At 46.9% G+C, this 16488-nt stretch overlaps 1 protein-coding gene and 1 long non-coding RNA gene across 3 annotated transcripts in view; one reads left to right on the top strand and one right to left on the bottom strand.

Moving 5' to 3' along the window:
• The window catches only part of CFAP300 (cilia and flagella associated protein 300), a 24178-nt gene extending 22526 nt beyond the window's left edge, over nucleotides 1-1652 (bottom strand). Inside the window, exons 1-2 of one of the 2 annotated variants that reach the window (XM_058686455.1) lie at nucleotides 1254-1652; nucleotides 1087-1168 (exon numbers count right to left, since the gene is read on the bottom strand). In XM_058686455.1, coding sequence (XP_058542438.1) covers nucleotides 1087-1168; nucleotides 1254-1363 — 192 coding nt within the window. In that variant the 5' untranslated portion in view covers nucleotides 1364-1652. The remainder of the gene's footprint in view (nucleotides 1-1086; nucleotides 1169-1253) is intronic. The other variant, XM_058686454.1, reaches the window with a different exon arrangement.
• On the top strand, nucleotides 1308-16488 carry LOC131486529 (uncharacterized). Its single transcript, XR_009249389.1, has 3 exons — nucleotides 1308-1384; nucleotides 12347-12573; nucleotides 16302-16488. It is a non-coding gene; the product is annotated as an uncharacterized LOC131486529 (long non-coding RNA).

Below are 16488 nucleotides of genomic sequence, written 5' to 3'. Positions count from 1 at the left end.
ACGTCCGTCCAGGCCTCCTGGTGCTGCTGCCCTAATTCAGGGTGTCCTATGACAGCGGTTTTGTCTGGTGTCACTGATTCCAGACTCAGTCCTAACAATCTATGCTCCACATTTCTGCCAGGGTGACCTCGGTAGTTTAAAGTTTACGATCTTCTTGAAAAACTTTCAGTGACTCTTCACTAGCTAGATAAAGCCCAAACTCTTCTGGGAGGCACACAAGGTGCAAACTATGGTCCCACCCATCTAACATTATCCCCCGACTTTGTCTACCTGACAAACTCCTGCTCACGTTTCAGTGCCCATCTCAAGTGGCTGGCCTTTTGTAAACCTCCTCTGACCCCTCCGCCAAAAAAAAAAAAAAAAAAAAAAAGCCAAACAAAAAAAAAAGGCGGGAAGTTCCCTGCATCAAGCCAGGCGGGCGCGTGCAGTTCTGTGCGAAGCCCCGGCCCAGTCCCCCGCCCGGCCGGCCGCAGGCAGGTACGAGGAGGACCCTCACCCGCGCGGCGGTCCTCCATCAGCGGCCGCGGGGCCGCAGGACGCACAGCGTCACAGACCACAGACGTCAACGCCGTCCAGCTAGCGAGGGAAAAACCGGATTTCAAATAACGTGACTGAATTTTACGGAATGCACCAGAACTTGTTCTCTTATGTGTCCCCCTCTTTCCAAGCTGCCCCTTCCAGCAGGTCACTGCGGAGAGCCGGCAGGCTGAGTGCTCCCCCCGGAACCCCCTGTGAGCACGTGCGGGGGGGCAGTCACAGGAGCTCTGACTCCAGGAGCCCACAGAAGTACCCAGAAGTCCTCTGAAGCCAAGTCAGGGTACACGGAGGACCCCGCGGCGGGGGGGCGGGGGGGGTGGGCGGCCGGGGCACTGGGGGACCGCAGGGACACGGGGGGGCGGGGCACCGGGGGAGGCCGTGGGGGGGGGGGGGCCGGGACACCCGGGGGTGGGCCGGAACGCCGGGGACCGTAGGGACAAGTCCCGGCTGGCGCGCGTCCCCACGCCGCCGCGCACGCAGACCCCAGCCCGGGCGGGGCCGCAGCTCAGTCGGCGGACACCCGGGCGCCTCTCCCTCCCGCGCACCAACCATGACGAAGTCGTCCTTGCGATAGGCCTGGAACGTCTGGTCGAAGCCGAACGCCTGAGCCGCGACTCTGCCCAGCATGGACCTGCGGCGGGGGCGGGAGGAAGGTCAGCGCGGGCCCGGCGGCAGGGCGCGCTCGCGGCCGGCCCGCCCCGCCCTCGCCCTCTCACCACTGGCGGAGCCGGCTGGTGGTCTCCTGGGTGCTCAGACACTGGAAGGTTCTCTGAGGCAGGAATCTGAAGTAGTAGCTGCCCGAATCCCTCGGCTCCCCGGCCGCCATCGCGCTCCTCGCTCGGCTTTTGTGCGTACCGTTTCCATGGAGACGCGGAGGCGGCGGGGGGGGCGGGTCAGCCCGGCGCTGCGGGGGCGCGGCAACGCGGTTCTTCCGGGGAAGGAAGCCAGGCTCGTGGCGGGGGCGGGGCGAAGTGAGGCGTTGGTTGGGGAGGAGCCACGCTAGTAGTCAAGTCTGTGATTGGGTCGGGGCTCTGCGGTTGGTGGGAGCGGGGCGAGGTGGGGCGGGGAAGGGGCCACGCGGAGGAGGCCCGGGACCAGGCACAGCGGCGAGGCCCGTCTCGCGGCGGGGGCGGGGCGAAGCGGGGCGGAAGCGCGGCGAAGTGGGACAGCGGCGGAGCTGAGCGGAGGAGTACAGGCTCTGTTTGGCGGGGGGACTATACGGTTGCTGGGGGCCAAGAGTCTAGGCTCACGGCGGGTGCGGGGCGCGTGCGGGGTCAAGCGAAGGAGGCAGAGGGCGGGGCTAAGTGGGGTGGGGGCGGGGCCACTCGGAGGGGGCGGGATGGAGCGGAGTCGCGTGGGGGAGGCTGGGGACGGGGTTAGGTGGGGTGGAGGCGGAGCCGCGCGCAGGGGTAGGGGACAGGCTGCCGGCTGGAGGGACAGGGAAGGGGACCCGTCTCCGCCGTCCGCATCCCTGGGGAAAGGGGTGGCGCCCAGAGGAAGTGCAGGTGCGTGCGTACGGCAGTTGACCCCTAATCCTAATTCCTCAGCACACGTTAATTTCCTAATCTCAAACTTGCTAGCTTGGATTTATGGTTATCTAAGTTTCAGGACTCAAACATTTATGAAGACATTATTTTCAATTAATTAGGCTTCTTTTGGAAGACACATGTCTATATGACTACTTGGAAAACTATTCTCTCTTACCATCTGCTTTTTATTTTTACATCTGAAGGCTAAAAGATTTTCTTTATAGAAACATAGACTTTTAAATTTTTATTATATTTTTAATATCTTTTTAAAAAATTTATTTTGAGAGAGCGAGTTAGCAGGGGAGGGGCAGATGGAGAGAGGGACAGAGGATCCGAAGCAGGCTCTGTGCTGATGGCAAGCTGGATGTGGTGTTTGAACTCACAAACCAGGGGATCATGACCTGAGCTGAAGTCAGATGCTCAACTGACTGAGCCACCCAGGCACCCTGAAAGACTCAGATTTAACATGATAAATGTCTAATGAAGAAAGTAGAATAATAAAAACCAAAAGATTAAACTAAAATATGCTAAAAATAGAATTTAAAAGATAAGTATTTTGTGTACAGTTTTCCTGAAAAGTACTTTATTGAGTAACATTAAGTATTAGGAGTGGGAGCATAACACTCCTAATTTAAAGTTTCCTTAGTTTTTACGTTTGGCAACATAGGCGATCAATTTTCTTTGAATAAATATACTGACATTTCGTTGCACTCACAAAACATCAAGTTTGAATTGGCGTGCCAGAATTTATTTTTATTTATTTTTAATGTTTATTTATTTTGAGAGAGAGAGAGGGAAAGTGCGAGTAGGGGAGGGGCAGAGAGAGGGAGAGAGAGATCCCAAGTAGGCTCCACAGTATCAGTGCAGAGCCCAGTATGAAGCTTGAATTCATGAAGCATGAGATCATGACCTGAGCCGAAATCAAGAGTTGGACCCTTAACTGACTGAGGCATACGGGTGCCCCTTTTCATTATTTAAAAAAAAAATTTTTTAAGACGTACTTTTAAGTAATCTCTACATCCTACAAGGGGCTCAAACTTACAACCCCAAGATCTAGAGTCTTAACGCTTTACCATCTGAGCCAGCCAGGTGCCCCAGAGCACATACTTCCTATATTCTGGTGAAAACTAACTTTTGTGTCTATAGTTTTCATTGTTTTGTTTCATCTAATAGCAGTGAACCTGGATTTGCAATGGCTCAACCTAATGGTTTTTCAACTTTAGGAGGATGTGGAAGCAATATGCATTTAGTAGGAACTGTACTTGGAATTTTGATTTTTGATCTTTTCCTGGGCTAGCAGTGTGTGCTCTGATCCTCTTATGCTGCTGGGCAGAGGCTGCACCCGCAGCTATATCAGCCCCATAATCATGAGGGCAAAACACCCATGGACTCACAACCATTCTGTGCACATGCAACCACTCCGTTTTTCACTTTCAGTACAGTGTTCGATGAGTTGTATGAGATATTCAACAGTTTATTATAAAGTAGGCTTTGTGTTGGATGCTTTTGCCCAAATGTAGGCTAATGTGTGTTCTGAGCATTGTTTAGATATGCTAGCCTAAGCTATGATATTCGGTAGGTTACATGGTTGTTTGTTTGTTTGTTTGTTTGTTGAGGCAGAGAGAGCTGGGGAGGGGCAGAGGGAAGAGAAGAGAGAATCTCAAGCAGGCTGCACACCCAGCAAGGAATCCAAATTAGGGCTTAATCACAGGAACCTGAGGTCATGACCTGAGCCAAAATCAAGAGTCAGATGTTCAACCGACCAAGCCACCCAGGCACCCCAGGGTTAAGAGCATTAAATGTATTTTTGACTCTTGGTATTTTCAATTTACCATGGGTCTAATGGGATGTAATCCTGTTGTGAGTTGAGGAAGATATGCTCTATTTTTCATTGTTGATTAGTTTTCTATCACATCACTATTCCACAGCTGATCCTTTTGGGTTGTGTACAGTTTGAGGCTGTGCTGAAAGCAGCTTTGGACATTTTGGAGCATGGCTTTTGATGAATTCACAGTTATTTCTTTTGGAAATATACACAGCATGGGAAGTGCTTGGGTATCAGTCATTGGGTATTAGTAGGTCTTGTTTTACTAGATACTGCCAAATCTTGTGAAGTATATGGGGCGCCTGGGTGGCTCAGTCGGTTGAGCTTCCGACTTCGGCTCAGGTCATGATCTCACGGTTCGTGAGTTCAAGCCCCGCATCGGGCTCTGTGCCGACAGCTCAGCGCCTGGAGCCTGCTTCGGATTCTGTGTCTCCCTCTCTCTCTGACCCTCCCCTGTTCATGCTCTGTCTGTCTCTGTCTCAAAAATAAATAAACATTAAAAATAAAAAACAAAAAAAGTATATCAATTTATACTCCGACCAGCTTACATGAAATTTCCAGTTGTTCCACATTCTTGCCAATACATGGTATCATCAGTTTTGTTTTTTTTTAATTTTAGGCTTTCTGATGAAGTTATATTTCTCATTGTGATTTTTAATTTGCATTTCTCATTGTGATTTTTAATTTGCATTTCCTTGATAGTTGTCATGCAATTTTTATATGTGTTTTGGCCATTCGGGTATCTTCTTTAGTGAAGTGCCACTTTAAGTGTTTGTCCCTGAAGAGTTGTGTATTTAGTTTTGGAAAATGATTATTTACCCTGGATATAAGTCCATGCTAAATACATGCATTGCAAATATTTTCCTTTTTTTTTTTTTTTAATTTATTGATTTGTTTTGAGAGAGAGAGGACTCGAGTAGGGGAGGGGCAGAGAGGGAGAGAGAGGATCCCAAGCAGGCCCAATGCTGTCAGCACAAAGCCTACCATGGGGCTCAAATCCACGAATACTGAGATCATGACCTGAGCCAAGATCAAGAGTCAGATGCTCAATCAAGTGAGTCATGCAGGTACCCCACAATTATTTTCCTTTTTGTGTATAGATTGCTTGTAGCTTTGATACTCACAAATTCTTTTTTTTTTTTTCAACGTTTTTTATTTATTTTTGGGACAGAGAGAGACAGAGCATGAACGGGGGAGGGGCAGAGAGAGAGGGAGACACAGAATCGGAAACAGGCTCCAGGCTCCGAGCCGTCAGCACAGAGCCCGATGCGGGGCTCGAACTCACGGACCGCGAGATCGTGACCTGAGCTGAAGTCGGCTGCCTAACCCACTGCGCCACCCAGGCGCCCCGATACTCACAAATTCTTAATTTTAATAAAGTCCAATTTTTCTTTTTTGTACCATTTTTTTCTTTTTTTTTCTTTTTTTTTTTTTTTTATTTATTTTTGGGACAGAGAGAGACAGAGCATGAACGGGGAAGGGGCAGAGAGAGAGGGAGACACAGAATCGGAAACAGGCTCCAGGCTCTGAGCCATCAGCCCAGAGCCTGACGCGGGGCTCGAACTCACGGACCGCGAGATCGTGACCTGGCTGAAGTCGGACACTTAACCGACTGCGCCACCCAGGCGCCCCTGTACCATTTTTTTCAAAAAAAATTTTTTTAATGTTTATCTTTGAGAGGGAGAGTGTGTATGTGAGAGAGAGAGAGAGAGAGAGACAGAACTTGAGCAGGGGAGGAGCAGAGAGAGAGGGAGATACAGAATCTGAAGCAGGTTCCAGGCTCTGAGCCGTCAGCACAGAGCCTGATGAGGGGCTCAAAGCGATGAACGGTGAGATCATGACCTAAACTGAAGTTGGATGCTTAACTGACTGAATCACCCAGGTGCCCCTCAAAAAAATTTTTTAAGTAGGCTCCACACCCAGCATGGAGCCCAACACAAAGCTTGAACTCATGACTCTGAGATCATGACCTAAGCTGAGATCAAGAGTCAGATGCTTAACTGACTTAGCCACCCACGTGCCCCTCAATATATTTTTTTAAAGCTCATTTAATTTTTTCCATATGGTTTCCCAATCTTACATATATTTTTGTAAGTTTTTATTTAAATTCCAGCTAGTTAGCCTACAGTGTGATATTAGTTTCAGGTGTACAATATAGTGATTCGACACTTACATATAGCACCCCAGTGATCATCACAAGTACATGCTGTAATCCCCGTCACCTGTTTCCCTCTGATGACCATCAGTGTGTCCTCTATAGTTAAGAGTCAGGTTCTTGGTTTGCCTCTCTCTCTCCCTCTTTTTCCCCCCAATGATCATTTGTTTTGTTTCTTAAATTCCACATATGAGTGAAATCATATGTGGCATTTGTCTTTCTTTGACTTATTTCACTTAGAATAATACTCTCTAGCTCCATCCATGTCATGGCAAATGTCAAGATTTCCTTCTGTTTATTTTTTTAAATTAATTAATTTATTTTGAAAGCGTGCATGCTAGCAGGGTAGGGGCAGAGAAAGGGACAGAGAGACAATCTCATGCAGGATCCATGCTGTCAGTGCAGAGCCCAATTCGAGTCTTGATCCCATGAACTGTGAGATCATGACCTGAGCCAAAATCAAGAGTCAGATGCTTAACTGACTGAGCCACCCAGGCCCCCCTTCTTACGTTTTTATACTCCATCATATACAGGTCCCAAATCTGTTGTTTCCCCAGACCCAGGATTAGGGTTTGGTTTTACAGCTAGAGGGTTTTACATACCATCCAGGTCTCATCTGAATATAGCTCAAAAATGAGTAGGAAAAACACAGCGTCCATGAAATCGGGCAGAAAAAAAAAAAAAAAAAAATAGAGTCAGGCCACTGAACGGTTTGAAGGCCGGGACAGGAAATATGGACATTGTTTGGAGGTGAGGTTAGAAGGGTAGGGAGAATACTGGATGGTAATTGAAGGACTAACATGATCAAAACTGCATTGAGGCAAATGGCTAAACATGTTGGGGGAAAAATCAAATCTCTACCTCATACTGTACAACGATTTCCAGGTGGATTAAAGATATATCTATGTATAATGAAACCATAAAATTACTATAAAAATATATAAATATTTATAAAATCTTGGGGTTTTCCTTTAAAGCAGGATACCAGAGGAGTAACCTGGAGGCATTCTTTTTAAACATGGTAAGAAAGAAAGAGAAAGACTGACAGATTTAGATGAAAAGATTAGAAACATATGCACATGTAAAACACCATAACTAAAAAAGAAACTCAAATGATAGTTGGAAAAAAATCTATTTGTAAATAAATCAAATAGATAAGGATTGCTATCCTGAATATATAAATGGCTCATAAAGGTGAGTTTGAAAATAGAAAATTGGGTAAAGTATTTGAATAACCAATGCCTGAAAGAAAAAATATTAAGTAACCAAGCAAATGGGAAAAAAAACCCCAATATTTCTAATCATAATAGAAAAGTGTAAGTTAAAACAAGATGTCCTGCTTCTTCACTTAACCAGCCTGGCGAAGTATGCTAGGCACTGTGGTTGCCGACCCCAAGCCTGCCCAGCCTCCTCCCTGCTAACAGGTTCATAGTGACATTTTCAGATTGGGTAGAGGTCCAATGTCCTCAGCCCCACTCCCTCATTTAGGGGTAAACATGAGGCCGGTTTCCGCTGTCAAAACAGAAGGTTAAGTCAGCTGGAAGCCTGCTGGGGAAGACTGTCCTCCCTGGACTCAGCGTTGCTGGCCATCCCATGAGATTTCTCTAGTATGTTCACGTCTAATATGTTCCACTTGATGAAAACTCTTCACCACGACTTTGTCCATCAGCTCTAAACTCTACAGTCTACCTGCCTCATATCTGAACAAGCAAAATCGAAGCAATCAGGATCCTGTCATTTTCACACCATCAGCCTCTGTGACCAGCCTCTGTGACTTGCCCCTGTCCTGCACCCTGTCAAACGCCAAACCTTCGCCTGGATTCTGTCCCCTCTACTTCCTCAAGGATTCCATCCTGCATTTCTTTCTTTCTCTCTACTTGATTCTACATGATCTTCTCCAGCTGATCATTCACACACATATCCACTGTTATCTCCCACCCAAAAAGCAAAGCAAGCAAAAACCCATAAAATCTTTTTTGGAGATTCCTGTCCCCTTCTGGCTGACCCCGGCGCTTGGCTTCCCTTCAGAGCAGAGCACCTGCTGGACTGGCCTGTAGTCACTGTCCTCGTTCAGACTTCTGTCTGCTAAGACTGGTTCTGTCAAGGTCATTCGTGACCGCCAAAGTTTTTAAATCTTATGGTTTCTTCTTCATCCTCCTCTTTGTCACTCTTTTAGGAATTGTGTAAAAGTTCCTCTCCTTATAAGGACATCAATTCTTTTGGCTTAGAGCCTCACCCGTATGACTTCATTTAACTTGAATTACTTGCTTAAAGGCTTTATCTCCAAAAACAATCACGTTGGGGGTTGGGCTTTGACAAATGAATTTTGGAGGGGGACACACAATTTCAAACAAAACAGTTATCTTAGTTTTAAATACCCTCTACATGCCAGTTTTGTTTTTTTTTTAAGATTTTATTTTTAAGGAATCTGTACACCCAACGTGGGGCTCGAACTTACAATCCTGAGGTCAAGAGCTGTCTGCTCTGCTCACTGAGCTAGCCGGAGGCTCCCCGCGCCAATTGTTTTTTAATCCCTGGCTCTGACCTGTGTCTGAAATCTCCAAATGCCCCCTTAACATCCCCCAGTGGATCTGAGGAACACCCTGTGTAACACGGCCCAACCAGGCGCCTCCCACTGCTGCCCTACCACTTTCTAGTGTTTTCGAGCCTAATCAATAGCGTCTCCCTCTGTTTTGTAATTTCAGTCCCAAATATCAGAATTACCTTAGATTCTCACCTTTCCCTTATCTTCCACAGCGATCTACCAATGACTTTATCAACTCTATTTGTAAGACATATTCCCAACCTGTCCACTGCTCTCTCACACCCCAGTGCAGCCCTTCATTCTCTTACCTGGACCGTAAATCTTCTCCTGATTGACCTGATTCTACTTTGGCTTCATTATAATCCATTCTGACTTCGGCTGCGTGCCCTTGTTAAAGGATCTTGTCACCCCTCTGCTTAAACAGAGGCCCAGAACTAAATGTGAAACCGAGGTAGACCCATGGTTTGAACTTCCCCAGAGATGATGCACGGAGGGAAAATGAACACGTGAGAAGTGCTCAGCACCACCGGTCACTGGGAAGCTCCACCTAAAACCTAGGGAGATCTTGTTCCTCTGCCCCAAACCAGCAAGCTCCCATCACGGCTCACGGGCACTAACCGGTGTTAACCGGTTCTCTGCCTGCTCTTCGTGATGGTCCATTCTCATAGCAGCTGCATGACCTTGTTGGATGACCCGGTCACTTCCCTGGCTAAAAGCCCTTCCCTAAAGCCCTAACGTAAGGGTGCGGGGTTCCGTGGAGAAAGGGCGGCCCTTCAACAGGTGCAGCCGGGACACGGCACAATCCGAACAAAGGGATTCAGCCACACCTTGCCCCATACACAGAACTACCTCACAGTGGGGCTTGGCCCTAAATGTGAACCCACAATCACAAACTCCCGAAGGAAAACATGGGAGGAAATCTTGTTGCCTCGGGGTAGGTAAAGATTTCTTAGATAAGACACAAAAAGTGTGAACCTTAAAAAAATGGAGAAGTTGGACAGAACAAAAAACTTCTTGGTCTCAAAAGACATCACACAAAGACTTGTACTTGAGTGTTCATGGCATTTTTATCCATAACGGCTCCCAACAGGAAAGGCAATCCGTGTCCACCCGCTGGTAGACGCATCAGTTGTGGCCCGTCCCACAGCGAGTGGCCCTCGGCAGCAGCCATGCACCCCTAGGCAAGTGAAAGATGTGCCCAGCAAGGAAACCACATACTGAGTAGAGGGCTGGCTCCCTAGCCCTGTGCTCCGAAGGGCCCCCCCCCTCCCCCCACCCCGGTGCTCGGCTTAACACTCTGCTGTGAAGCCTTAAAACTCTTCTTTTTAAAGTTTATTTTTACTAGTCTCTACACCCAGCGTGGGGCTCAAACTCATGACCCTGAGATCAAGAGCCATGTGCTCCACTGACCGGGCCGGTCAGGTGCCTGAAGCCTTAAAATTCATAATAATTGCTAAACTATGGGCCCCACATTTTTATTCTGCACTGGGCGGGCCCTGCAAATTAAGTAGTTGTCTTCACTGTGTGACTCCACTGATCTGACCTTCTCCAGAAGTTAAAATTCTAGTGACAGCAGGTTGGAGGGGATTGGCTAGAGGGGCAGGAGGAAACTTTTTTGAGTGTTGAGAGTTTTACATCATAGATCATGGTGTTGATTATAGAAGTGTGTATGTTTTTAAAAATTAAATTATGGACTTAAAGTTGGAGGGTTTTACTGTGTATGAATGCTGCTTTAGGAAAGATGACACATATGCATTTCATATAAAATAAAGTCCAGTGGGTTTGGAGTAGAACTCCAGACCCCTCTGCCCTCTGCTGGGGGCACCCAGGCCATCCTAATCTCTTGGCCTCATCTGCCTTCTGGGCTCAGTACTCGGTGGCTCCAGCCTTCTCTCTGTTTCTTACATGGGGCGAGCTTACTTCTGCCTTAGGCTTTTGCGCTGACTTTCTATTTGCAATATTCTCACCATCATCTTTGCGTGGCTGCCACTGGTAGTTCGATCTCAACCCAAGACTCTCTTCGACCATCTAACTGAGGGTTGTCTCAGACATGCAATCACATCACCTTATTTTATTTATGAATTTTTTAAAGTAGTCTCTAGCCCAACGTGGGGCTTGAACTCACAACCCCTGGGATCAAGAGTGGGATGCTCTACCCACTGAGCCAGCCAGGCGCCCCGCATATCACCTTATTTTAATTATTTGCACGGCAACTGTTAGCCCTGTGGTCTCATTCTCTGCTCATTTTTTGCTTACTTTCTCCTGCACCAGCCTGCCATCTCCTTGAGACTGTGAGCCCACTCTGTGATACTCAGCACCTGATCCTCGGTGCCTTAGACAACACCTGACACGGGGTACCTGCCCTGTGACTATTTGCTGGACGAATGAACGTCTGGTTAAACAGTATTTACTGATCTGGAAAGAGCTTCTGGATATATTGTTAGGCAAAAAAGAGGAGCTAAGAAAAGTTATGTAATGATGATCCCATTATTTGTAAAACTCATAATAAGGAAAAAGACTAGAATATACTGCAAGTTGTGGTTCACCTGCTCATTAAATGCAAATCTTCTCTGGAAGAGGTAGCCTTTTCTGGTGGACTGTTTCTTCTGGGGGCCGTGGTGGGGGCCAAGGGGGTCGGCCGAGGGGGTCTACTGGAGGCCTGGGGTCTGCCAAGGGCCACGGGGGTCTGCTGAGGGTCCAAGGGGGTCTGCGGAGGGCTGAAGGGGTCTGCAGAACTGTCCCCACAAGTGATATTTGGGATTGGATTCTGAGGGTGGCAGTTTCCTCATTTGTTGCCTGTGTTTCTAGCTTTTAATCTCAGTTGCTTAGAAACCTCCACCCTCCACTTCCTTTCCCTCTGACTTCTGCCAATAGCATTACCTATGGCTCCCACAAGCTGCCATACAACCCACCCTCCATCCCAGCTTCCCAACCCACATGGGCCTTCAATCCTAAACAAAGTTCGCCTACCAGAGGATCTTTTCAAACCCTGCCTAAAAGAGTGAAAGAGATCCCCTAAATTGGGGTCATTTTGAAACAGAACTGGTGGCCAGGGTGTGAGTTGCGTGGTCCCTTTCCAAGTCCAAGATGAAGTGTCTCCACACTCAGGTAGTTGCAAACTTGTAGAGATTTCATCGGACACTCTCTCTCCTTAGTGTTCTTGTTGTACCACGATTATGGAGATGTTAGTTTAATGAGCACCCTGGATCGTAACCTGTGCTTACGTATTCCCATCTCCAATCTAGACAGACTCCCCAGAGCCTAGGCCTACAGAAAGCGTCGCCGCTCATTTGGTCCAGAGAGGGCAGCTAACAGAAGAGGTACCGCACCCGTTGAGATCAAGGTTTAAGAGGGCATTCACATACTTTCTAGACCTGACCTTGCCCTTATTCCAGGTCTGGGCTGAAACACTCCCAGTTCATGGCTCCGTGATCTCTGAACACCTGCACCCAGGAGCTGGCCGGTACCTGCAAGATTTGCAGGCTGCTGAAGAGGATGTGCAGGTGGCAGGATGATGCCAGGATGAAATGGTGATCACGTGATGAGAGAATGATAATAAAATACAACTGGCCCTTGAACAACGTGGCACTTAGGGGTGCCAGTGCCCCGCGCACTCAAAAATCCCCTTATAACGTTTGACTCCCCCAGAACTTAACTACTAACAGTGTACTGTTGACTGGAAGCCTTACCAGTAACATAAACAGCCAATTAACGCATACTTTGTATATTATATATGTTCTATTCCTTATTCTTAGGGTAAAGTCAGCTACAGAGAAGAAAACGTTATTCAGAAAATCAAAAGGAACAGAAAATACATTCACAGCACTTACTGTACTGGCCGTAATCACGTAGAAGTGGACCCACACAGTTCACATCTGTGTTGTTCAAGGGCCGACCGCGACAGCTAATATTGTTGCACATGTGCTGTTTTACCAGGCAGCGTCCTAAACATTTTCCGTGGTTTGTCGCTTAATTCTCTTAGGTGAGTTAATACCCATAAGTTGGTACCACTAACAGTGCAAAGTGTTGCTATCTCGGCTTCTCCTTCCAACGCATACACACTGCCTTCCCGTAAAACGAAGACACTGCGTCAGCCAGTCCTTCACAGCAGCCCAGTCCTGGTCTCACCACTTCCTGCCTGCACTCGGCCAGCTGAACTTGCCCTTGCCTCACACGCTGTTAATCTGAGATGGGTAAACACATCAGCTGGGAAAAACATTAGATTGTCTTTTAATAATTTTTTTTTTTTAGAGAGAGAGAGAGAGCACAGAGCCATGCACACACTATTGGGGAGGAGCAGAGGGAGAGAGAGAATCCCAACCAGGCTCCATGCCCAGCGCAGAGCCTGACATGGGGCTCTAGCCCACAACCCTGGTATCATGACCCGAGCCAAAATCAAGAGTCAGATCTCAACCGACTGAGCCACCTGGGCGCCCCCTAGATGCTTTAGACACCAACTCAGTTCAAGTACTTAGTGTATTTGTAAGAGTGCTTAGAAGCTGAAAGAGGTCATGTGAAAACTCATTCACCTCCAGAATGGCCTGGAACTTTTCACAACTGCGCAATGGGTTAACCAGGAAAATACTGATTCTACCCTACCTGGGAGAGAATTGGGTCCATTTCCACTCTGGACCTTAAACTTGGCTGTCAGCCCATGCCCCACACCCTGGCCAGCTTATGTCAGCAAAACAAAGGACAGATCTGTCCCAGACCTCTGCTTGTGATCCATGGATCAGTTAACACCTGTCTCCCAGGTTTTATATTCTTGGTGCCTTACACTGGTTTTTGCATATGTTTCTAGGCTATTCAATTTGTAGTTCACCCTGGCTTCTTGAAGGTTAGTTTTCTGTTCTTTTTTTTTTTTAAATTTTTTTTTTTCAACGATTTTTATTTTTGGGACAGAGAGAGACAGAGCCTGAACGGGGGAGGGGCAGAGAGAGAGGGAGACACAGAATCGGAAACAGGCTCCAGGCTCCGAGCCATCAGCCCAGAGCCCGATGCGGGGCTCGAACTCACGGACCGCGAGATCGTGACCTGGCTGAAGTCGGACGCTTAACCGACTGTGCCACCCAGGCGCCCCCTTTTTTTTAAATCATTTTTTTTTCAACGTTTTTAATTTATTTTTGGGAGAGAGAGAGACAGAGCATGAACGGGGGAGGGGCAGAGAGAGAGGGAGACACAGAATCGGAAACAGGAGTCGGCATTTTAAAAGCATGTTCCCGAACCGCTTGTACCTAATGCTTTCTTTGATTATGTCTGGTGGTAATTTGCAGCTGTTTTCTGTTCTGTTTCCTAAGTAAACCTTCCATGACTTTGTCCGAGCTACTCATGAAAAATGTTGGGGCGCCTGGGTGGCGCAGTCGGTTAAGCGTCCGACTTCAGCCAGGTCACGATCTCGCGGTCCGTGAGTTCGAGCCCCGCGTCAGGCTCTGGGCCGATGGCTCGGAGCCTGGAGCCTGTTTCCGATTCTGTGTCTCCCTCTCTCTCTGCCCCTCCCCCGTTCATGCTCTGTCTCTCTCTGTCCCAAAAATAAATAAAAAATGAAAAAAAAAAAAAATGTTGAATGCAACAGGCCCAGATACAAAGTCCTTCCATTAGAGATGGGAAAATGAATGTATGGTTACTTAACTGCATTATACTTTATGAGAACATCATAAAATACTTTGTCCACTGAGTTTTGGGAAGTGAGATCTGGGGGCGCCTTGGTGGCTCAGTCGGTTAAGCGTCCGACTTCGGCTCAGGTCACGACCTCGCGGGTATGTGAGTTCCAGCCCCGCGTCGGGCTCTGTGCTGACTGCTCAGAGCCTGGAGCCTGTTTCCGATTCTGTGTCTCCCTCTCTCTCTGCCCCTCCCCCGTTCATGCTCTGTCTCTCTCTGTCTCAAAAATAAAATAAACGTTAAAAAAAAGAAAAGGAAAGGAAAGTGAGATCTGCTGGGTCTCTGGCAATCTCTGGGTGCCTTAGTGATTTCAGGGTGTCTTCCATGAACCCTGAACCTTGGGGAAGTGTGTGGGGCTGCTGGGGATGGGGGAGGAGGAGTGTGGCTTTCCTTTCCTACCGTAGTTAGACCAGCACCACTCTGATCTGTTTGAGAAATTCAAGTGCTGGAGAAGATTCTACTTGTAAAGAGGATTCTTTGGCTTTGAAATATTTGAAATCCCTCTTTTTTCCCCTCAAAGTAATGACTAATTCCTTTATGCCACCAGTTTCTTCTGGGTCTGTGTTGGCTCATCTCTCATTACAATCCAGGTATGGGTGTCTGGTCTATTGTCTAGACACATTTCTAGGCTTTTAAGGACTAATGGCGGTGACAATATGGGTCAAAGGAAAATTTATTCCAAATTTTAAGATGTAGTAAAGTAGTTAAGAGTGTAGGTTCTGGGGTCAGATCTCCTGGTTAGAATTCCAGCTTATCATACCCTCTGTGTGGCTTTGGGTGACTTTCTTGAATTCTCTATGCTTCACTGTTCCCATCTGTTAAAAGGGGGAGGAATTATCATACCTGCATTATACGCTTTTGAGGGCCTTAGATGAGATTATCATGTGCTGTGTCTGTCAGAATGCCTGGAGTGTGACAAGTGCTCAATAACTTGTCATTAAATTATCATCAACATCAACTGACATCACTCATAAAGGTCAAAGAACTGTCATTACAGCACCTTGTTCAAAAGCTGCTGTGACTGCACAACACTGTTTACTCCTGAAAAGTTATCTAGAGTTCCTTAGCTGAGGACGGCTTGACAAAGCACAGTCCTCCATACAAGATCAAGGATCTTTGCTAGGTGCTCTCCTGCCTCTCTATCGATGCGTACGTGCATCTGCTGCCGGATCATAGATGTTAACCCAACGATCACTTAAATTATTTTTGTTTGACTGCTTTAATCTTAAAAGAGTCTTATCAAGGGGTGCCTGGATGGCTCAGTCGGTTAGGCGTCTGACTTCAGCTCAGGTCATGATCTCACAGTTCGTGAGTTTGGGCCTTTGCGCTGATGGTGCAGAGCCTGCTTGGGATTCTCTCTCCCTCTCTCTCTCTGCCCCTCCCCAACTTGTGCATGTGCTCTCTCTCTAAGTGAATAAAAAAAAGTATCAAAATATGTCATTAATAGAAAATTTGAATTTTACCTTAAAACTAAATATATTCTGGAAATTGTGGGACAGGAAAATGATCACTCTTTTTGAAAGTAGGAAATTCTTGAGGCACCTGGGTGGTTCAGTTGGTTGAGCATCTGACTCTCGGTTTCGGCTCCGGTCATGATCTCACAGTTCATGAGATAGAGCCCCGTGTCTGGCTTGTGCTAACAGCCAGAGCATGCTTGGGATTCTCTCTCTTTCCCTCTCTCCCTCTCTCTCTCTCTCTGCCCCACCTCCCCGCCATGTTCTCTTTCTCTCTCTCTCAAAAATAAATTAAAAAATTTTTAAAAAGTGGGAAATTCTCAAAGTAGTATACCCTAATAGAAACATTAAAAAGTATGCTAAGTTTATCTTAACAAGAGTGTGGACACAATATGTAGATTTTAACATTGTGTTAGCATTTCAAATTCATAATAAAATAGACTCTAGAGAGTCTAGATGGACATAGCACACTGCTGCCTTCCAAACATCCGAAATGAGGTGTTTGAATGCTCTATTCCTTATAATGATTCTTGTTTTTGTTTTTATCTTCTTTAGAAATTTCTAAAAAGTGTTTATGTTTTATCTGATGTTTATTTAGGAACCAAAGCTGAAAGATGAAGGTCCATGAGCCCTTGGACAATCAGTCCGTGTCAGTGAAAGCTCCCCATAGGAGAGGAACACCAAGCAGACGTTTCTGGGAAGAGGTTACCTTCTGTTTATAGCTGGCTTACAAACATGACTCAAATGATTAAAAAACCTGCCAATTAAATCCCATGTAATTTCTA

The sequence above is a fragment of the Neofelis nebulosa genome, chromosome 10 (genome assembly GCF_028018385.1).
Source record: "Neofelis nebulosa isolate mNeoNeb1 chromosome 10, mNeoNeb1.pri, whole genome shotgun sequence".
Classification (NCBI taxonomy): Eukaryota; Metazoa; Chordata; class Mammalia; order Carnivora; family Felidae; genus Neofelis; species Neofelis nebulosa.
The sequence above is the reverse complement of the archived record's forward strand: the minus strand, read 5'-3'. Positions and strand labels throughout refer to the sequence as shown.